Source organism: Gambusia affinis, linkage group LG07, assembly GCF_019740435.1.
Source record: "Gambusia affinis linkage group LG07, SWU_Gaff_1.0, whole genome shotgun sequence".
NCBI lineage: Eukaryota > Metazoa > Chordata > Actinopteri > Cyprinodontiformes > Poeciliidae > Gambusia > Gambusia affinis.
Genome location: NC_057874.1, coordinates 14896172 through 14918980, shown reverse-complemented (window position 1 = coordinate 14918980; position 22809 = coordinate 14896172). Strand labels below are relative to the sequence as shown.

At 37.2% G+C, this 22809-nt stretch overlaps 1 protein-coding gene across 3 annotated transcripts; it reads right to left on the bottom strand.

The window, feature by feature from the left end:
• On the bottom strand, nt 1–21071 carry LOC122834189 (adenosine receptor A1-like). 3 transcript variants are annotated; one of them, XM_044122379.1, is made up of 4 exons: nt 20739–21071; nt 15992–16113; nt 2958–3252; nt 1–1607 (listed from the first exon to the last, which is right to left on the bottom strand). In XM_044122379.1, the coding sequence occupies exons 3-4, from the start codon at nt 3240–3242 to the stop codon at nt 1224–1226; spliced, it is 669 nt and encodes a 222-aa protein (XP_043978314.1). In that variant the 5' UTR covers nt 3243–3252; nt 15992–16113; nt 20739–21071; the 3' UTR covers nt 1–1223. The 3 variants fall into 3 exon arrangements, with proteins under 3 accessions (XP_043978314.1, XP_043978311.1, XP_043978312.1); XM_044122376.1 differs by lacking the exons at nt 15992–16113; nt 20739–21071 and adding an exon at nt 5011–6080; XM_044122377.1 differs by lacking the exons at nt 15992–16113; nt 20739–21071 and adding an exon at nt 4999–5137.
• Between the last annotated feature and the right edge of the window lie 1738 nt (nt 21072–22809).

The following is a 22809-nucleotide window of genomic DNA, read 5'->3' as shown; positions in this document are numbered from 1 at the left end:
CCCACCATGCACAGGGAGAACATGCAAATTCCATGCAGAAAGACCTCGGGCTGGGAATCGAACTCAGGACCTTCTTGCTGCAAGGCAACAGCTCTACCAACTGCACCACTGTGCAGCCCTGGGGAAAACGTTAACTTCCAGAACATCAAGATTCAGCACAAGAAGATTCTGAACAGGCCTGAAGCAAGGCTCGGCTAAAAAGCAATATGGCTCCTATCATGAACTTTTTTTTATCTTACATTTGAAGTTTAATGGAAAAGCAGTCTGACAAAGCATGTCAGAGGTGGGATACACAGAAAAATGATTTCACTCTTGTTGTGAAACAAGAGTTGATCTTTCAGATGTCGAAAACCATAACATTTGCCTCTATGTTAATGTTTCCATTAGTCTCCTGGCATCTGGTCCACATGTAAAACAAATCTATCACAATCTCAGATTTTGTCTCCAAAAACTATGCTCCCTGTACTGACAGGCCAAATAATAAATTCCATATTTTTTTAATGGTAAAAGAAATTCAAACATTTGTTTCATGATTCATTTCTAACTTTTCTTTACCTTCAAAGTTATTCTCTACTCTGTTGGCTTTTCTAAAAAATAATAATAATAATAATAATAAAAAATACTGAAGTGACAAAATATGGATAATTTTAAGAAATTTTAATACAGTTGGAATGAGTTTGAATTTCAACTTTACTTTAATATTGATAAAACCAGAAGTTTTACTAAAGATTCTGATTTGAAATTTTTTCCCCACGTCAGCAACAAACACACCCAACATCATAAACCTTCTTAAAGTGCCAAACTTCAATTCGAAGCTTTCTCTACAGTCACAACAAGTTCACCAGAGTCATTCTATTCACCAATACTCAGTTCCTTTTTGTCCTTAAGGCCACAAAATGAAGCTTTTTTAATGAAAAGCGTCATTAAAAAGCTTTTCATTAAAGCTTGAGCTCTAATAAATAGTCTTGAGCTCTTTCAGATGTCAAAGGCCTTGAATTGTAATTTTAGTCAACGAATACAGTACACAACGCTATAGTACCACATGTTCTACACATATGCACTTGCTGATTTCAGTTCAAGAGATTGGTCATAAAAGCCTCACTTTCTCTGTACCCTTAATGTCACTGGGATCTGCAGCTCCTTGAGCATCAGGTCTCTCACTATCTGTAAACAACTGCTGTAAAAATTGTCAGTAACACAATAGCACAATTAGTTCCCAAAGGTCAAACATCGTCATCGTCATCATCATTCTGCCTGAGCCTCATGTCTCGGGTCTGGCCTCTCTGGCTTCCTCGCTGAGGAAGGCGGCCGATGGGGTCCTGACACAGCATGTACTGTTTCCAGATTTTCTGAAATGCTGTGCGGAATTTCTTGATGCGGAAAGCGTAGACGATGGGGTTGACGGCTGAGTTGCCATGGGTGAGAATGATGGCGACGTAAAGGAGGGACATCGACATCTTGTAGCTCGGGAGAAAGAGGGTGATGCAGTTGAGAATGTGAAGTGGGAGCCAGCTGACTGCGAAGAGGAAAAGGACGAGGGCGAGAGACTTGGCTAATTTAAGTTCTTTTCCAAAGTATCGTCTGGGATCCGTGTGGCTTGCTGTCTCCTTCAAAGACATTAAGAAAAATAATGAAACATTATTGTAAATGTTAATGAAGCAATAACAAGGTTTATCCTTTTTGAAATATTCTGATTGATGTTACACTTGAATTTCTTTTTTTAATCTATTTTAACCCTCTAACTTTTTCCCATATTGTGACAGTACAGCAAAAACTTCAATGCATTTATTAATGTTTTATTGGGGTCACAAAGCACTGTTAAACCCATTTCCTAAAAGTAAAATAAGAATCGACCAACTGGATAACTACCAAGTCATTGCCAGGCAAGGAGAAAATTATTCAGAGAAGCAGTCAAGAATCCCATTGTAACTCTGGGCGAGCTGCACTGATCCACAGCTCCGGTGGGATAATCTATTAATCCAGACAAGTATTGGTTGTGTAAATTTGACCCTAAGAAAATCCTGGGAAGTTTTATGTAAACCTTGCCCAAGGCATACCGAGAGATGGTACTCCTGTCAGATAGAATGCACATGCCTCTTGTAAAAGCCTGGTGGTAACATAATGCTGTGAAAATGTCGTTAGGATCTTGGGTTGTTTTGGTGTTTTGATTTTTTCGTTATAGTTCCATTGTCATTGTGTTCCTTAGTTTCTTATTTCTATTAAATAAGATCATTCGTGTTCATGTTTTTCTTAACTCAGTCTTTTCTTTGTGATTCAAGATTTCCTGTGTCTGGTTCTTTTTGGGTAATGTTTAGTTAGGGTTAGTATATTTATTTCTGCTTTACTATTAGACTCATTTCCTAGAACCCTAGCTACTCTCCCTCATCCTCTGTGCCACTTTCTCTTTGTCCTTCTCCTCAGTTTGAATCTACGCTCTCCTCACATCTGCAATCAGTTAGCTAATCAACCCAGGTCCATTGTTCCAACATTCACCCTCACAGTATTTAAATCCTTCACCTGCTCACACTTCTTACTGATTCCTCCTTTTTAATCCCATTAGATCCTGTTGATTCTTGTTAAATCCAGTTCCCCTGACCATACTCCTTGTGCTTTTGTTTGTCCCTAATGTTTTTGGTTTGTTCTCCCCTGGCTCCCTGTGTTCCCTGTGGTTTTTGGAGATTTTTTCATCTCTTTTTATTAAAACACTTATCATGATCCATGCTCCCCGTTCCTGTTTGCATTTTGGTCATTCATCGTGACAGTTTTTTTGGGTTTTTTCAACAGAGACAGAGTTGAGGAGAAGATAGATGGAGCTAAATGCTGGTCAAATAAGCCTAGTAAAGCATAAATGTTTGCATCTATAATGTGACAATATGTGAAAAAAAATTAAGGGTGTTTTTGATTTAAGAAAAATAATTACTCAACAAAATATTTCTGTATGAATAATCAAGCCATACCTTCTTGTTGAGCTGTTTATGGATCATGTAGAAAATCTCCACATAGATAGCCAGCATGAGCAGCAGAGGCGGCAGGACCCAGCCAAAGAAGTTAAAGTAGACCATGTAATCCATGCTGATGACTGTCTCAAACTCACAGGTCACCACAAGATCTTCAGTGGTCACGGTGCCATTTTTAAGGAGAAACTGCAGGTTATTCCAGCCAAACATTGGCGTGAGGCCCACTATTATGGACACCAGCCAACACAACAGCACGGCTGTCCCAGCTCGCCGAGGGGTCACCATTCGCTTGTAACTGTGACAAAAAAGAAGGTGAGAATTGTACTCAGGTGAGTACATATTAGGAACAATAAGGAGTATTTCTCCTCCTTATCACAGCTGCATGCTGTCTGGGTAATCTCAGTTGGCCAAAAACAAACACACTGATAAAATAAGTTATTTTTCTTTTTCAACACTTTTCCTCCTTGAAAAGGAGTGAACACATTCACAAGACAAAATAATTAAAGGATGTTAAAAGAGATTATGGCTGGAGGAGGACTACTCAAATGTGGCATCAGTATTTCTTTTAATTCCACATGTGGAGCCCAACCCTTGGAGCTGCTGGTAAAGCTGCTGCTCTCTGGCTGCATACCAATAAGCTCACCGTCAGCCAAAAAATTGGATCCTAACTGTTCTCTGTCCATCACTGATTCTCTTCAGGGTTTCCAGTTGTTGTCCAACACCTGTAAATCCTTTCCAAGCTCACCAGCAAAGCATGAGAAACAAATTTCAAATCTCAGGCCAACCTTATCAACAAATACAAACACCTCAGCTATAAAAAGCAATCAGTGCTTAAAGCGTGTCCCTCCACAGTCCCAAGGGAGGCACGAGGAGGGGAAATCAATTTCTGGTTCAAGTTACGGCTAAATAAAATTACAAAGATATTAGTTATTTAGTAGTTTTGTGATGTCATTACGTTTTTAATTTGCTGTGGAGTTTGTTTGTATTATCTCCCAACATACCCTAAGCAGGCAGACATGTCCAGCAGAGCCCAGAACAGTTAGACTGTCAGTATTCATATAATGGCCAATATTAATCAGGAAACAAATTAGAAATGTTTCCTGATTAATGTCACTTTAACTTGTATTGATGTCCTTTCACAGAAAGAGCTGGACTGTGCACAGGAGCATTTGTTTCTATGTGTGTGTTGGCTTGCTGGCTTGACAAATTACACAATCCTAGAAGCATCCACCGAGAGCCTATTGACCAATCATGCATTCTCTTACAGACCCTTTTATTGGCTGATTGTCCAATGGCTCAACATTGGCAGTTCTATAAAAAAATATATAAGAATATGTGAGGACAAAATATGATCAGGCACCAAGCTTTAAAACCTTCTCCGAAAATTATTTTGATAAAGGCAGTACTCGGAAATATTTTTTAGCCTCTATCATGTACTTTTTAGATGATATTAATGCATTGGCGTTGTAAAACCATAGTGTATTAGACAAACTTGTCTTACCTAGAGTTCAATATAGAATCTATAGACTGGGCTAAAGATGATAGTGATAGTAATAAGGCATTCCATCCTCAAAGATTAATAAACAATATCCCAGCAGAAGCATCATAACTTTTGGTCAGCATTTATAATAAATAAGAATTACAAGATTTTTCCATGAAATAAGGGTGTATAACCACAGACAGAAAGATTACATCTTATTTTTAACTGATACTGCTTCCTTTATTGCCTTTTCATAGGCTACCTCTCATTTCCAATCAGAAACAAACTTCTAAGAATTTGATTAATTTAAAATCTAAATCTGTCAGGGGTGTGAGTAATTTGCATTCTAATGTAAGACGTATTTGAAATCAGATTATGGTTTAGTAAAAAAAAAAAAAAAACAACAACAACATATAAAATAAAATAAAAAATCCACCGCACAAAGATGTAGGAGTAAAAGGAAACCCTGGAGAGAACATCCTCAGCGCGCTTAGGTTCAAGCAGACAAAAAGCCTCCAGACACATGAGACAATGTATTTAAAAACTATAGTGAAAATTCACCTTTAGGCCTACCTCATGGGTATTTTGACTCTCAGATAACGATCAACAGCGATGGCCAGCAGCGCAAGGATGGAACTTTGGGTCAGGACGAGCACCGTGCAGGAGAACAACAGGCAGCTGTAGAAGTGCGTCTGGAGCCCGATGCTGATGGTTATGGCCAGCGGGATGACAAGAGCCCCGACCGCAATGTCAGCCAAGGCCAAAGAGACGATGAAGCAGAACGTGGTGTCTCTCAGAGACCGGTTGATGCGAACAGCCCAGACGACCATCACGTTGCCGATGACCGAGGACACGGCGATCACCACCTCCATTCCGATGTAGAGAGGCAGAGCCGAAGTCATGGTCACAGGTGCTGGATCAGAGGTGCGCTCAGCGTGAAGACGTCGAAAGAGTTCCCGGTTTGAGTTTGTGGGCATCGACCGAGACACCCTTGCTTAGGTTTCGCATTTTCTTTTTTATGTCACAGAGAAGAAGACGAACTCTGACGCTCTGGGATTAGGATGCAAGTACAGGACGTGCAGTCTGGATACGCGCCATTCGCAAAACTTCATCAGTTTCCGAGAAAGAAGTGTCCTCCCCTCCACTCCACCCCGTGGCGCCGCGGTCCGGCTGGCTGAGGAGCGGGACGGAGTACCGGAGAAGAGAATGACTCATGAACAGATCCCGAAAGAGCGGATTAACAGATCTGGTATCTTCAGAGGGTCAAAACACACGGAATCCACCCCCGGAGTCCGAAAAAACCCCCAAAGTCATTTCAATATTTGCGTTTTGTTTTTATGCCTCAGTCTAAAAATAGAAAAAAATCTTTGTCTTTTTCCGGGGTCCTCTTTATGATCTTCCTAAATAAATATGATGACGCTCGGGTGGAGAGCTCATGTTATTAGAAGTCCTTCTCTTGTTTTGTGCAAAGTAACATGTCTGACTGAAAGCTCTCCCTCTGTGGGAGTGGACAAATTAAGTCTTCGGGAGGATTCACATGACAGGTGCATCCCATTCAAAAAATGCCTGATCGTGTCAATTATTTACAAGCAAGACATTTACATTTCCCAGGAACAAGTATACATCTACCTTGAATGTTTCATCCTTTTAGTGCGCTGATATTTTTAACACAAATAAACGTCTTAAAAGGTGTCCGATTTATTTAGAAATACGTAAGCTAAATATGTAAAGTGGTTGCTTGCATAAATATTCAACCCCCTTCAATTCCTATGAACCTAATTTTAAAGAGAACCAACTAAGGAAAGTCAGCAGCATTTTTGTGAGTGAAATGGAAGTTACATGTTGATGTGTGTGAGTTCATCATAATCACAGGTCCGCTCTCAACCAACGAGGAGAAGAGATCACTGAATCCATCTTAATGGTTGTATTGTAGGGCCACCAAGACACCTACAACACAACCACTGAATGAGTCAAAAGCTTTGGTGGCTCATTCTTGGGTCTAATGAGACCCCAAAAAAAGTATTTTGGTAATCAGACAATGCTGTGTTTTGGCAATACAAACACTTTACATCTCCAAAAATTCACCATCTCCACCGTAAAGCAGGGTGGTGGCAGCATCATGCTCTGAGGTTGCAGGGCAGCAGGTTGCTACCAGCAGGTCTTGTCAAGATAGATGGGAAGAAACATAGGGAAATCCTGGAGGATTATCTAGTTCAGAGTGTCAGAGAGCGACAGCTTTCTGGAGATCCTGAGAATATGGCAAACTTTTCACAAATACAAGAAGCTGGACATTCTTGAGTGGCCAAATCAAAACTTCGATGACCTATTGAAAATATGTGGCTGGATTTGAAAAGAACTGTACACACCCTGTTAAACCTCAAGGAGGCTTCGGTAGCTTTTAAGGTGTTTTGCAAGGAAGAACAGAGAAAAGCTTCAGGGTCGAGATGTTCCTGTCCAGTCCAGTTGTTTTTTGGTGTTTTTTTTAATTAAGTAATTTACTGTTTAAGAATTTAAAAACTCAAGTGTCACTTTGATATTCAGTGGTTTTACTAAAAGCAGTTAACGGGTGAAACTTCCAAGGAGGTGAGTACAAAATGCCATTATTAAATACAAATGTAGTAATAATAATAATAATAATAATAATAATAATAATAATAATAATAATAATAATAATAATAATAATAATAATAATAATAATAATAATAATAATAATAATATTTTTGTACATTAAAATGTTGGATTATTGCCGTAATGCCAGAAAACACTTGATAACCAAAAAACTGCTCTCAGTTGGGTTTGTTTGTAAAACGATGTAGATAAATTATTTACATTTTAAATGATGAATTGAAATACACCTCTTTTGGTATCCTATGTGTCAAAGCCGTCAGACTCCCATTTCTGGTGTTATTCTGGCAGAAGTAGGAGCTTTCTTTATGGTGTGTTGGATGTGACTGAAGTTACATAAGGAAGGGGTGGAAGACTTCAAAGCCTGAGGGCTAAATGCTCTGGAGAGGCTGTACAATAAAAGGACAGGAGATGAAGACAGATGGTCATGTGTTTTGTGTTGCAGAGAGACAATAAGACTGTCTTGGACAACATGATCTGGGATATCACTAGAAAACAGCTGCACTCTGCTGCAAGACAGATGCACAGAAACAAACATAAAAATGCAAATGGGAAGCATATAAATTAGAGTACATAAAAGTGTGCTGGAACATGAAGAATGGGTACAATCAAAAATTCATCTCCATTTTCTTTAATGAGGGCCATCTTGGGCACACTTTGCGGCATTCAGGTTGCAAGAGGAGGTGCAGACAGGAAGTAGAATATGGTGGGTGGCGCCCCCTTCCCTCACATTCAAGACAATGAATATCCATACTCTGAAAACGATTAGGGTTTTTTTTTTTCTGATTCTAGCTTAAGCGCTGAAAACCCCAAAGAACTTTCTTATTGATCAAAGAGTATACACAAATATTTTTGAAACGGGTTCTTTTGTAGTGATAAGAAGCCTTGTCTGTTATAATTGTCTACAACGAATACAGAGTTGGAGAAAAGACCATGTCAGACCCAAAAGGGTCATGGAAGCTTACTGTTGAACTAATGAACCTTTAAAATACCGGATGCACAGTATTTACATCTAAGCCAATATTAGCTGTCACAGAAAATGAAAGTAGAATATATCATCAGGGATCTTCCTGTGTGAAGCAGGACGCTCCAAGAATAAAACATGTAAGTGTTTTCTTCCTGAGTAGCCTAGTAACAGAAAAGTAAACACATGAAAACATAATAAAATCTAAATTAAAACACTTATTTTATTTGATTTTGGATTTTTTTACACAAGTATGAATTCCTTACAGATTGCATTCTCTGCATGTGTTTCACTTAGGAAGATCTTCTCTTGAAAATACTCATTGGACTCCCCATAAATAATCCAATTCATACTCAAAAGCAGAACGATGCAGTTTCTTAGTTATCCAAGATGTCAGAACAACTTTAAATTATTAAATACAAGTCCATTGGAGCCATTTTTTGGGTGTAAAAGTGTCAAGGACCTAATCAGTCCAATAAATTAAGAAATGAATTAATGGCCCTGTTAGATTGAGCAAAGCCTTTTGAAGGGTAGGTGAAATATCTTCATGTTGTAGCTCCTTTTATGATGGTGGAGATCTCCTTTGGTCTTGACCTCTTATTTTGTAAATAAGTAAAGACAGAAGCTGATGATTATTACAGGAATTGGAGGTGAGAGGTGGGATTAGAATTGCGTCAAGCCGTAATCTAAATTAAAGTGGAGTTCAGGCCAAAAGTATTTTAAATGCAATTTTGTTTTACGCTGCCTCAGTTTTCTAATAATAATCTGATTGGAAGTGCTTGACATGTTTCATTCTTTGTATGCTCTCACTGGTATCTTTATCAGTTAGATGCCTTCCTTTTACCAGGTTAGACCCAGATTTGCTTACAGATTTGATATAACTCTTCAAGGCGTACATTTAATAAAGTATAAAAAAAAAATCCTCTGAGATTTTGGCAACATTGACATGGTTGCAACACATTGTTGCAGTAGATCTGTTGACTGGACTTCTTTTATATGAATGAAAGTTTTGGGGGGTTTTTTGCTGTTGAGACCAGTGGAATATAATGAATTCACTGTAATGTTGAAGAAACCAGTTTTAGATACTTTACACTTTGTGACACTATGTGATATTAATTTCCCAGAAGTAGACATCAGAAGATGTGTATGTTGTAATCATATAAAAGGATGGACTTGATCAGCAGCAACACCCAGGTAGACAGTAAGATTCAAGAGATGCTCAGTTGGTACTAAGGGGTGTAAAGTGTGACAAGATCATTTCTGATGTCAGCATTTGAAAATTGTTGCTTCATTTTCCTGTCTGCTAAAAACAGGAAATTAAGGCAATTTCCAAATAGACCATCTGGTGTGGTCTACTCTGATAGACCAGTTTGCCTCGAAGTCTTATATGTTTAGTTTCGAGGAGAGGTGTTCTGCATATATTAGTTGTATCAAGTATTTTTTCTGAGCTGCAATTATCTTTTCTCTCTGACCAGCCTATCTGGCAACAACTGTCCCATGCTCAAAATATTATGAATTCTCTTCCTTCCCTTTTCTGATACTTGACTGAAGTTAAGTAAGTCATCTTGATCACATTGTAGTATCTAAATGTCATGTGATTGGTTGATTCATCTTATCAGCATAATAGCTGATTAGATGTAACTAACAGGGGGGTTGTGAGTGCATTTCACATGCAAAATTTCTTTTTTTCTTTTTTATTTTTTGCATATTTTCATAATGTTTACCTTAATTTCCACCGTAAATAATCATTACCTTCTGTGTAGTTACTGCCCAATGATGATATGAGAGTGCCAGCAGCTCAAAGGTTCATAAAATAATTTTATTAAACCACAGCAATGTTTTTGGTTTAGGTGATTTTGTCTACCTGAAACCAGCTAACCTAGATTTACTCCTTTTGTCAAAATCAATAAGCTTTTCTACTGCAGGTAAGATTTCTTTCCCTTTTTGAGTCACCCCTATTGAAAAATATGTTCCTATCCCTTTAAGGCTTTGAAGATTGGAGCATAAGTGCAGACACATTTTAATTCAACATGCACAACGTCTTCTCCAACCATCATGAGTGCTTTTTCATTGCCATGATAAATTAGTTAGATAATTCTGGCTTGACCTGCCTCAAAATCTTCAGTGACCTTAAAGTATTAGTTGCAGGGGAATTTTAAACTCAAAAATGTCAGAATGATGACCTTGTCTTGTCCTCAGAAATGGGTGTATTTAAAAGAAATAGTAGGAATGCTTGAATCGCTTCAGAGAAAATAAGTTTGCTGAAACACAGAGGAAACAGGGACTCAGAGGACATACTGTCATGCTCACATGTTCACCATCGCTTTTATGTTCAAAATCTTTGTCAGTGTTTGGTGTTTTGCTTTGTAAATAAAGCTGGTTTGGCTTGACTTAGCAAAGAGCTCTTCAGAGCAGCCAGTTAACACAGCATGCTTGTTTTTAGGCTTTGAAAGGAGGAAAAGCCTTGCATGCATGGGGAGAGTATGCAAATTTCACACAGACAGGTCATAGCCAGGATATGAACAGAGGATTGGAGAAAATAGTATTTGTAATATCTATGACTGTATTGTCTGCAGTCGAATGTAGCTGAACTTTTTTCTTTCCAGTTGTCTTTTCCGTGTTACCATGTCTGCCTCCCATTTGCAATTTTTTTGTGCTGTTTTAAAATTGTAGTCTGCCTACAATCTCTGAATGTAGTCATGTTTAGGCTTTGGCATAACGCTCTAACATTGTTTCTCTATATTTAGTTGGACAGTCCCACCTTTGCTTCAGAATGTAAATCTTCACGTGAGAGTAAACTAAGCCACAGCTGGGTACACTTATTTCACTCAGTCAATATTCACCCACATTTGAATGATCTTTTTTATTGCTGTAACAACTATGTTCTCAGGATGAATGGTCATTGCTACTGTGTGATTTATGTAGTAGTGACCTTCTGCACAAGACGGATGGTGTTGTTAAGCAGGGAAGGTTGAAAAGATCCTTCAATTAATGACATATTGGCTTTTTTCAGCCAAAACAGGAAGAAAACTCTGGATGACTTTATCTTGGCCTTGCTGATGTGCAACATTTTCTAGCATGCATTAGACAACTTTATCACTCAATTTTCTATTTAGTCAATCTACAGCATACTGTGGTCTATGTTGTTAAACTAGATCAGGTACGTTTAAATTCAAATCAAGCAGTGAAATTCTTTTTTTTTCTAGTCCAAGTGTTTTCACTGATGACTCAAGAGGTGAACGTACAGGAATGAGAGCACAATCATGACTACTTAAGGGTAATAAAAACAGGAACTGAATCATATCCTCAGTTATACGGGAACAAAAGTGAGTCTCTGTGTTCAAAGCTGATGAGGTCATTGGCGATCCTAAAACCTGTAGTTTTTAATTTTTAATTTTTTTTTTGTTTTTATTTGGCTAAGATTCCTACTGGTTGTGTTACAAGTACAAAATCCCCATCGTTGGGATTATTATGTGATGAATCAAAACAATGTGCTTCATAATTGTCATAAGAAGGATACGATTTCAACTCTTTTTAAAAACATTTAGGAGCTGAAACGTGGGACGTGCATTTGTAAGCAGTCAGTACTTTGTAGAACCACCTTTGGCTGGGATGACAGATGGAGCTACCAGTTTTACGCTCCTAGAGAGTTAGACTTTTTTTTTTCTTTTTGTATAAAAAAGAAGGAAAGATGGCAAAATCTCAGAGTGGAGTAGACAATGGAGAGCATATGTGAATACCATGTGCTAGAAAGGCCAAAACTTAAGGTCAGCTGAAAATCTGTAGGCTTGAAGACTAGAAAGTTTGTGTTTACAGATGTCACAGTCCATTCTTACCAAGCTTTCTCTATTTCATGAAGAAAAAAGTGCAAAACTATCAGCTTCTATATATATAAAAAAAGAGTAAATTGCTTGATTTAGGGGGAATATAAATGCCCACCACAGTTTCAGATTTGTATTAGCAAATCATTTGTAAATCTTGGATCATTCTCTATCAACTTCACAATGTTGTCACATTGTGTTGGTTTATCATCTGTAAACTACATTATTTGTGGCGGTAACCTGATCAAATGCACAGAAGTTCAGAGTATGCTCTTTCAAGGCACTATGTTTTGCAAAATGTCAAACTTTCAAAGAATAACATGTGAAATGAACCCTCACAAGCCCTCTGAATGTGTCCTGGCTCCCAGTGGGCTTCATTGTGTTGAATCCATGGTGGCTGTTGAAGCATGATAATTTAGGGAGAGAACGTGCAGCTCCTCATCAAGCCTCGCCAGCTCTAAATGGAGGGAATTGTTCGCTTTGCGACTGGAGTGGCTCCATATCACATGCAGCTCATTTGGTGACCCAGAGGAGGGAGAACTTTATGAGACAGAACTGAAAATTTGACAAAATGTGCACAAGTTAAAGTGGTATTCCTGCTGCTTCACAAATGTCAGCAATTTACAGCACTTAGCTGATTACTCTGAGTACCTTAAGCACACATTTTTGCATCTACTTGATTAAGTGTTTTAGTTTTGGGCTGAGAATTTGTACATTACACCACAAATAAGGGATTATGATGCTAAAGGGCACAAGGGCCAATCTGCTAGGAGCAAAGCATTTTTAATTTTTCTTGGTCAGCTTTGGCATTTGCTTTTGGAACTTTTCAATGGATGTGATTTTATTTGTCCTGTCTTTTAATGTTGAATCGTGAACGCTAAGCTAAAGTGAGACAAGTGAAGCCTGCAGTTCATAAGATGTTCCTTTGGGTTCTTTAGTTACCTCCTAAATGAATCGATAATGTGCTCTTGGAACTGTGTTTTTGGAACAGGAAGATTTTTTTTTCTATTTGTGGATAAATGCTTTTATCATGATGCACTGGCATTTACAAAACCTTAAGCAAAGGCTGTGGGAACTTTTACAGACTGACTGATTTTTCATGATTCAGAGGCTTTTGAGATCTTAACCTGCCTCGTGTTACCAGACTTTTTTCACTTGAGGAAAGAAAGAAACATTTGAAAGCTGCTTTTTTTGTTCAGTCATCATAATTTGATAACATTATTTCATGGTCTATAAAAGTCAGGTGTGACAAAAATGCAAAAAAACGCAGAAATGAGTTGTTTCACACTACTGTGCATTGATGCATATTTTTAAACTGTCTGGCTTTGATGATATTTTAAAAATGCTCAGTGGGAACAGAAGGGCAAATTGTGAAAAATTCAATAATAAAATTTTAAGAAATGTCAGCATGGAAAAGTCTCATGAGCAAATAAATTCCCTTGGGCTTCCTAGCATGCCTGGATTAATCTATGAACATATCCTTAGCAGCTGGACAGTAAAATTACTTCCGTTCTGACTGAGTCCTGAGCCCTGAGTCCTGGATTATACACAGTGTTCCAAATGATTATGCAAGTTATATTTTCTCAGATTTTCTTAAAATCAATGCAAATGATGGACAGTGTAATTTTCAAGTCATGAAATATTACAGTATAAATCAATTTTTACTGAACAAAGCTCCCCATGAGAACAGTATTTGTTTTCAAAAATAAAAAACTCAAAATGCACTGTTCCAAATTATTATACACAACAGATTTTTTAAACATTGTATGCATTATAAAGAACTGCAAACGGTCATTCTTTGAATATGCAGCATTAGATGGTCATATGTACTAAAATCAAAAGCTACTTCAATCAAAAACATCTGAACAGACGAGTTACATGTTAACATAGGAACCTTCTTTGATATCACACCGCAATTCTTGCATCCATTGAACTTGTGAGTTTGTGGAAGGTTTCTGCTTGAATTTCTTTGCAGGATGTCAGAATACCTTCCCAGAGCTGCTGTTTTGATATGAACTGCATTCCACCCTCAGATCTTCTGCTTGAGGAAACTCCAAAGGTTCTCAATCAGGTTGAGGTCAGAGGTCAGAGGAGGATGGTGACCACACCATGAGTTTCTCCCCTATTATGCACATAGCAGCCAATGACACAGTGGTATTCCTTACAACATGACATGGTGCTTTGTCATGCATGAGGATGATTTTGCTACTGAAGGCTCTTCTTTTTAAACCATGAAAGAAAGTGATCAGTCAGAAAGTCCATATACTTTGCTGAGGTCATTTTCACACCTTCAGGGACTCTGAAGGGGCCGACCAATGATTCTCTCCCCATGATTTCAGCGCAAAGCATAACTCCACCACCTCCTTGCTGACGTCACAGCTGTGTTGGGATGTGGTGGCCATCCAACACCAATCCACTACTGCATCCATCTGGACCATCCACGGTGGCCCAGCAGTCATCAGTGAACAAGTCTGTTAGAAAATTAATCTTCATGTACGGCTGGACCCACTGCCACCTTTTCTGCTTGTGAGCTCTGGTCAGGGGCCCAATAGTAGGTTCATGCACCGCAAGTCTCTGCAGGATCCTCCACCTTGAGGTTCCAGAGGCACCAGCAGCTTCAAATAACTGTTTGCTGCTTTGTAAAGGCATTTTAACAGCGGCTCTCTTAATCTGATAAACAGAAACCTTCCTCATTATGCCTTTATCTGTACAAACCCATCTTTGTTCAGAATCCGCCACAAATCTCTTCACAGCTTCAGTTCAGTTTAACGCTTCAGTTTTCATTAAATATCCAATGTTTTCAGACCTTGTCATTCAGCACTACACTATCTGATGATTTTTGTCAGCAGAGATTCTTTCTCTTTCCTATATCGCTTGAAACCTGTGGCCTGTTTAATAATGTGGAACATCCTTCTTAAGTAGATTTCCTTTAATTGAGCTCACCAGACAAACTAATCAACCCAGCTCTCTGAAATTAATTATAGTGAAAAAAGCCCTGACACACAATACCATCTATAAATTTAATAGCACAGAAAAAAATGTAATCTTTATGACACTTAAATCCAATAAGTAGCTTGAGAGAAGATTAAATGACTCTGCATACAAAACTCCTCAGAAATACATTAAAGTGAGAATAGATCCATCATCTTTATTTTATATAAGTGTATAAAATAGAGTAACTATAAATGCTGTGCAAGCATACGCTTTTATTAAAGCAGAATGCCGAACAAACTGTCGCAATGTTTACTATGCAGAACCAAACAATGTATTTCCTGTTTCACAATGTGTTCACTCTCTTGTGCAAACTGTCTTAATGTTTCACTGGTCCAGGAAAGAGTGAATCACCATTGCTCTCATGTCTATCCATACAAGACCTTGAAAATGATTGTTGTGATACAGCCCAACACCCATAGATTTGCTTGTCCCTTTTGCCAAATCCCACGAGGTCCATAATTCCCATTTGTATAACAATCACTTGTAAAGATTGCTCTTGATGTCATGTTTAGATTAGTCTGTTTCGTTCCCAGAAATTGTTTCCAATGTATTTTTGTATTTTTCATATCTGATGTCCATAAATGGTGAAATTTATTTAAAAAGAGAATGTCTCATTCAAATGTATTTTCTACTTGTCATTGGCAATTATCCAACTTTTCATGGTGTAAGTTAATATTTTTGAGATATGCCTTCTTCAGATCTTCAGATATTCAAAGGGGATACATCATACTCTCCATTTTGTCCAAGATCTGGAATTCTACTTGTTATATCAGCAACTATATCTTGGCTAGCTACTGTGGGAAAATACCAAAAGTGGAAAATACAAATATTAGCTCATACAGTTCTGTCAATTTTCAAATGAATAAAAAGCCCACAGTGTATTGTGTAATAGTCTGTGATTCAGCAAGTTCATTAATGACTAATGAGTAATATCAAAAGCATTTAACAAGTGTTGTTACATTTTCTATGTCTACTTTCACAATAATAAACTGACTGCCCACTGAGTCACAGAATTACAGAAATATGTTCCGAAAGTTGACACCAAAGTCACCTGATAAGATCAGGGGTATTTTCACATGGTCTGAGAAAACATGTCATTTACATTACTTTTAAAACATCCCTGTTGTTTCTCATCACTCGAAGAGTATACCTTTTTTATTACCGTATTATTATCTTTTCCTCTGCGACTTCATGCTCCTCTCCATTTTCATAGGTGAGGCAGGTCATTGCACCATGTGGGATTACAGTCGGGATGAAGAGAAGATTGGAAACCTAGAAGTTAGGGGCAGAGTGTGAGTGGAGGCTTATAGCAAAAATTGCATGTGAGCAAAATATTAAGTTTGCAAGTTATGTTCATTTGTGTGTCTTTTTTAAAATTTGGTTAGAGAAAGAAAAACATCTTCTTAACTCTGCTGGGTTTAAGAAGAAGTCAGATGGCCTGTTTGCAGCAGTTTGTTAATCAACCTCACTGACCCTGATTTCACAAGACCGACACCATAGAAATATAAAAAACTGTTTTCATAAGACAGTGATATGAGTGTCCTCTCTTTACTTCCTCCTAGAATCAAGAATCAGCTCCTTGTTATTGTCCATTGCTTGTCTTGAGACCAGTCCAGCAGGCCCTTTAGCTGCTTGACATCTCCTGCCTATCAATAATCAATTTATCCCTCAACTTCTGTTGCATTACTTCTTTGGTCTCTCTTATTTTTTAGTTACTCTATCTCGCTGATCCTTTTCTGTGTTCTTTCACATGAGGCAACCAAAAGAAATGAGAAGTATGTTTATCTCAGGGTAAAATGTTCACTGAACTTTGAAGCAATGTTGGAAGGAGGGTTGAAAGGAGTGTTGGAATTATGACTGGACCCTCAGAGCTAACCAGAGCAACCCACAGATTTGTTTTTTTGTTTTTTTTCTGAAGACTGAGCATAATGCTCACAAAAACTTGATGAGGAATTTTTTTGAAATCTGCAAAATATTCAAAAAATTTGCAATACACCAAAGTTGAAGGATATGACTACATTTTAAAGTCTGAATTGTTTCTAGTTTGTGCAAGTACAGATAAAAAACTGACTTTTTAACCAACATGTCTTTTCCACGTTTGGCCACAAAGATGCTGAAAACAGGTTTTACAACCACAACAATATACAATCACCTTCAAGTAGACCACTTTTTATCTTTTTCAATCACATTTACACATATTTTGAGATAAAAACACAAAGTCACATTTCAATTAAATTCATTATATGCGTGTTATTATGCTCTGTCAAGACCTGTGGAATGAATATTATAGACTTTTGACAAATGTCCATACCATAAGCCTTAACCAGACATACCAGTCTCAAAAAAGTTGTTAATTTCATGTGCTGATAACTATGATGAAGCTGCCACCTCTCCCAAAAACATTGCCATCCTGAAATGGACCAAAATGTGAAATTTTGGCCTCAGGCGTATGGACTAAATATTGTGGACAAATTATCTTCTCCTTTGACACGTGACTCTAGTAAAACATATGACAACGTTTTAAAACATTACAATTTAAAAACAATAAAAGTTTCATGTTATCTGTTTTATAGGATAGTGTTGGATTGATTCCTTAAAATAAATCTGTCCTTTGTTTTCTATTTTGCCCTCTCCACCTGATATTTAAAAGAACTCCCAAGAGCAAAGAGCAATCTTTGTTTTACATAATACTTAATATGGCTTTAATAACTGTTACTATATTAATTTAAATTTGTGGTCTGCCTTAATGGGTAAAAATACATAAACAACCCAGGAAATGCCACCAGGAGACACGATCCCATTCAAGCAAAAATATTACAAACATCTATTTTTAGATGTCTTACCTAAGTCAACAATAGCGTTAAACAAGAAAGGTTACTTTGAAATCTGGTTAAAAAAAAGAAAAAAGGTTGTTTACATAAAGCAATAAATGCATTCTTTGGGTAATATTTGGACTGGAAAACAGTTACATAACTTAACTCTCTTGACACAAGAAGTGTTTACAAATTCTGCGTCCTTATCAGAATAATGATTCACGAATTGAGTGAAGATATGTGTCTAGATTGAAGGTCTGTGTTTTGACTCCATCTTGGAAGGCTGATGCTGGGGGAGTCATTGCAAACACATTTTTCCCCTCAGAGTTTGACTTATAAAACATCTAAAAAAATCCTCTCATTTATGTTCTGGTACACACATTATGTTGTTTTATTTTGCAGTCAGAAGCACTGACTGCACCCAGCACACAAAAACACATTGTGGGTTAACCGAATTGGTACTGACGTGATTTTTAAGTCCTGAACAACAAGTAGTGTATTTGGGACAGCATAAATGTGTCAAGTGGGTCTGAACAGAGAAAATGATCTGTTTTCAAGCTTACAGTTCAGATTGCACAGATCAAGAATTACAGAAGTGCAGGACATCTTGCACATGGAAAATTAGCAAAAGGTTGTTGTCAAGTAAAAGTAAATTGAAAACAAGTTTTGCATCCGACAATGTCTTTTAGGAGGCAGCTTAATGTCTCGGTGAGTCAGTGTTCATTTATATGCTGGCAGTCTGAGCAAACTCTCAGAGAAAAGATGCTGCTCTCTGACCAGCTTAGTGTGATGTGGATGAATGAGCATATTATAATGCATGGCAACATTTCTTTCTACACTGCAACCTGTTCTGATTAAGTCTTAGATTAAAATTCAAAGAGAGATTGAGGTGCAGTAAACAATCTATTTTATTTCTCTCATTTAAAGCACCACTTTTAATTGTCAGCTGCGACCAGGAAGATCAGATCAAGTTCTTTTTTAGGACACCTTTCACACACAATTGTGAAAGATTGTATCTTATCTTTTGTGTCTCTTTAAGATTTCAGTTTATTACAATTTATTACAATGGCATCAACCTTAAAACAATAATCTCACTTCATCCAAATCTCTTTAATTGAACAGAAAATCTTTTTGGTGTTTGCTTGATGATTTGTTACTTTTTGCAGCAAGACAGGTATAGAACATTATTTTGTTTATTTAGTGAAGTTTATCTACTCGTCCCTTAGGAAAATAGATACTCTGCAGACAGAAGCACTTAAGTTCATTAACAACCTGAAGTGTTTTTCTGTAGGCCTGAGTATTTGACGAAGATTTTCACAACCCCCTTTGATAAATTCAGTTAAGTTTGTCATTATTAAACTTTTCACAGTGTTTGATTCTGTTTTAGGTTTTTGTTACGTTTCAGTGTCTAAATTGAGCAAATTCTAAACAATCGGTTATTACATGGCTGCATTTATAAGATCTTCGAAGATGTGAAAAGGTTTTTCCTACTGTTTTGGGTTTTTACTCGTACCTAAATCCTTCAGACTAATTTCAGTATGAAACAAACAAGACATTCAATGTGCTGTCAACACAAAACTGGACATTTTTTATTTAAAAAAAGGTATTGCCTGTTTTTACCCCTTAAAAATTATGTAATCATTTAATTATGTCATTTTGTCAGGATTTTAAATTTAGATTATCCGAACATATACTACTACATATACTAAAATAAGAAAAGCAAGAGAAATGTCCCAGGCAGTAAATTTATTTATTTTTTACTCAAATATACCTCTGAAATACCAGTAGTGAATGAGGAAAGTGGCTTCTTCTAAATAAACAAAACAAGATACATCTGAATATTTTTGACATCATGCATGAAATAAAATGTCCTTTAGCACGATCATCAGGTAATCCAAAAAGCTTGGCATTTTTATGAAGTCTTGTGCTTTTTACTGTATGTTGTTTTGTCTTAGTTTGGAGAAATAGTCCTGCTACTGGACAATGCATTATAAAACTGAAGCTTCTTCAAACACGACTGCAAACTCGTACAGTGAGACTGGGGATTTAGAGCTGTGTGGCCAGTGAAGATTGCAAATCAATCAGAATCCAAATCCATTACATCCGACCACTAATACCATGCAATTCTCCTGGAGGGTTATTGGAATGATAGATGGAGGAAGCCAAGGTAAACCTCGGGAAAATGCGTTAGTCTATGGGTGTGAATGGCAGGAAAGGATTCAACCAGAAACCTTACAGCTTAGCTATGATTGAATGAGCATAAATTAGTCCAGACAGGGAAATATGCTTGTCGGCTCACACAGGAAAAGAGTTATTTTGAAACTATCATTAAGATCAAATAATAGCTCTGTTGTTAACTGATCACGATCGAATAAAATTTGTTAATGAGAATAATTAAAAACAGCAAGGGTGTACAAATAACAACGGTGGCAAATGAAGTAAAAACTAGACAGTCCAATAATAATAGCAATATAAGCACAAATTAAGACAAAATTGTCTCAGCTCACTCTGGTTTAAGTGCCAAAGAATAAACACGAGTCTTTAAATGTAGTTTTGAGATATCGAGTGGTGGAGAGGTTATGACTATTATTTTCCATTACTAATGTATTGATAAGTTAATTATTTTTATACATGAACTTGGGGTAATGCAAATATATACCAGTTTTTTTGTTTTTGTTTTTTTAATTGTGTTTCAAAAAAAAGGGTTGTAAGGTTTCGCAAAGTGAAAAAATAAATAAATAAATAAATAAATATTCTTCCGTTATTCTAAGTGAACTGTTTTGATAAAAGCAGTACATCTAAAAATCCCAAAAGATATAGTGCAGAAGAGAAAAGACAACAGGTGTGCTAAATACTGTTTCATCAGAGATATAACGATAAACATTTGAGAGATTATAAGCTATTTTTGTGTTGTGTTCATCAGGGAGAAACCCATTCTTGAGAGGATTGCTAAGTGAAATCCATTTAAGAATTTGGAGGAGCTTCACAAGGCTGAAGCAGGAGTTAGTGTATTAAGAGCCGCCTCACATTCACAAATATTCCCCTTGTCAATCCACTCCTGAGACGACGTCAGAGGAGTCTTACCTGGACCAAGAAGAAAAGGAGTTGCACAATGATCCAGAGTCCAGTTTTCAGATGAAAGTTTTGCATTTTATTTAGAAATCAATTTCCCAGGAGGAAGAGTGGAGATGCACAGAATCCACATTGCTTGAAGTCCAGTGATGATTTGTTCCAATGTTCCAATGTGTTTTCTGAAATCCACAATCAGTGCAGTAGTCTAGAGCATTTCATGTTTCCCTCTGCTGACAAGCTTAATGAAGATGCTAATTTTACTTCCCAGCAGGAGTTGGCACTGTCAAAGATTCCAAAAGATTCCTGTTCTCCATTAGCCAGGAAAATCCGCCGACCTGAACCCCAAAGGGAATCTATGTGTTGTTAAGAGGAAGATTATAAGCTTCCCAACAAGGCAGCTAGCTGCTGGGGAGGTGGATGAATGTCATGAGAACCAGGTGATACTGACCAGGAGCATCCAGAACTGAGGAGCCGAGAGAAAGTGGCTTAATTAACACAGAAACAAACAACATCTAATAGAAACACAAAACTGAAAATTAACAACAATCTCGAATGAGCCAAAATCAGATTCAATGTGAAAAACAAACTCCAAATCTTTACATTTTGGAAGAATAATCGAGTATCTTTCAATGCAAACATTTTTCACTGAGCTGCAAAGTTTGACACGAAGCGAACAGCAGCCCACATTAGGAGCTTATCACTTCCACTTGTCAGCTGGATTGTTGTTTACATGCCTCTGCAGGGCTGAGATGGTGCAGACTGACAGTGAGGTCATCCATGTCCACTGGGCTCTGTGAAATAAACTGCGAAAAAAAAACAAAAAAAAAACACACTTCCAAAGACCTCTTGTTCACACCAGGAGAGGAGCTGAGAGGTGTGAACTCAGTTGACATGTTCCTAACAAACACTGATGCTGGTTTACAAGCTCAGAGGGAAATTATTTCCATACTGCAATCAAACCTTTAGCTGTTCAAACTAAACACAGGCTTCATGACTCAATCAGAAACTTAATGCTAATGTTTGTTTAAATGTCCAAATTATATCCATTATCTTCTAAATCATCTGATGAAAACTGGACATAAATCTGACATTAACTCTTTGACTGTTATAGTTTACAAGTTAAATATGTTACAATCTAAAAGCTAAAAAAAAAAAAAAAGCATAAAAATTTCCAAAAACCTTTTCATAAATCATTCTGGTTTGTTCAGTGAAGTTAGCTTGAGTTTTATTTTATTTGTCAATTTATTGTCTATTTTTGATGTATTTTGCCTTGGACTGCGTCCATAGGCAGCAATTCATTTATTTTTGGACATTTTGCCATGCTATCTACAATATTTATTACTTATTTAATTGGGATTTTCCTTCATCAATAAACGCAAAGTAGCGTATAGTTAAGTAAACAAATAAAAATAGTTAAGTATACAAATAAAAATCCTGAATGCATTTGTTTTCATTATTCACTGCAAATGCAAATAGCATATCCTTCGTTTCTGTTTTTAGGAGTCTTTGGCTCTGGTGACCGTTATTAAAAGTAAAGGTCAGTAAAGGAAACAGGATGAGAAAGGAAGGGAGCAGCAGGCAGTAAATAGCAGAACATTACTGCCTTTTTATTTTTTACTTTTTAATTACTCAAACCCAGGAAATCTCCATCTAGAGTTATGTGGAAATGGTCCAACTGAGCCACACAGTTCCATGTAGCTCTTACCATCTTCCTTGGTCCTGCTGAAAGGAATCCTCCCCACAACAAGATGCTGCCAAAGCTACATGAGTTATAGTGTTAGATTCTGCAAAGGCATTCATCTACATGACCAGTGCACCTTCATTCACATTCAATGGCTATATGGCTTTTAGCAAAATGCAAAAGGAAGTTGTTTTTAACAGATGTGTTAAGTGCTCATAACTCTACATCTGTTGTTAAATCAGCGTCTTAAATTACCAAGACCTTGCAAACGTATTGTTTCATCCAAAATGTATTTCCGTAAGGAAATACATTTTGCATTGACTATGTTTCAGTGTGAGAAGTAATCGGAAAGCGTAAGTGGCTGTCGTGTCTGATGCTTTCCCTTCATATCAGCCTAAGATC

Excerpts from the sequence above, each read along its gene's own strand:
- LOC122834189 (XM_044122376.1), bottom strand. The coding sequence starts at position 5,414 with ATGCCCACAAACTCAAACCGGGAACTCTTTCGACGTCTTCACGCTGAG. Across the intron at positions 3,253-5,010 it reads AGAGTCAAAATACCCATGAG|TTACAAGCGAATGGTGACCC; the intron begins GTAGGCCTAAAG and ends TTTTTGTCACAG. Across the intron at positions 1,608-2,957 it reads ATAAACAGCTCAACAAGAAG|GAGACAGCAAGCCACACGGA; the intron begins GTATGGCTTGAT and ends ATGTCTTTGAAG.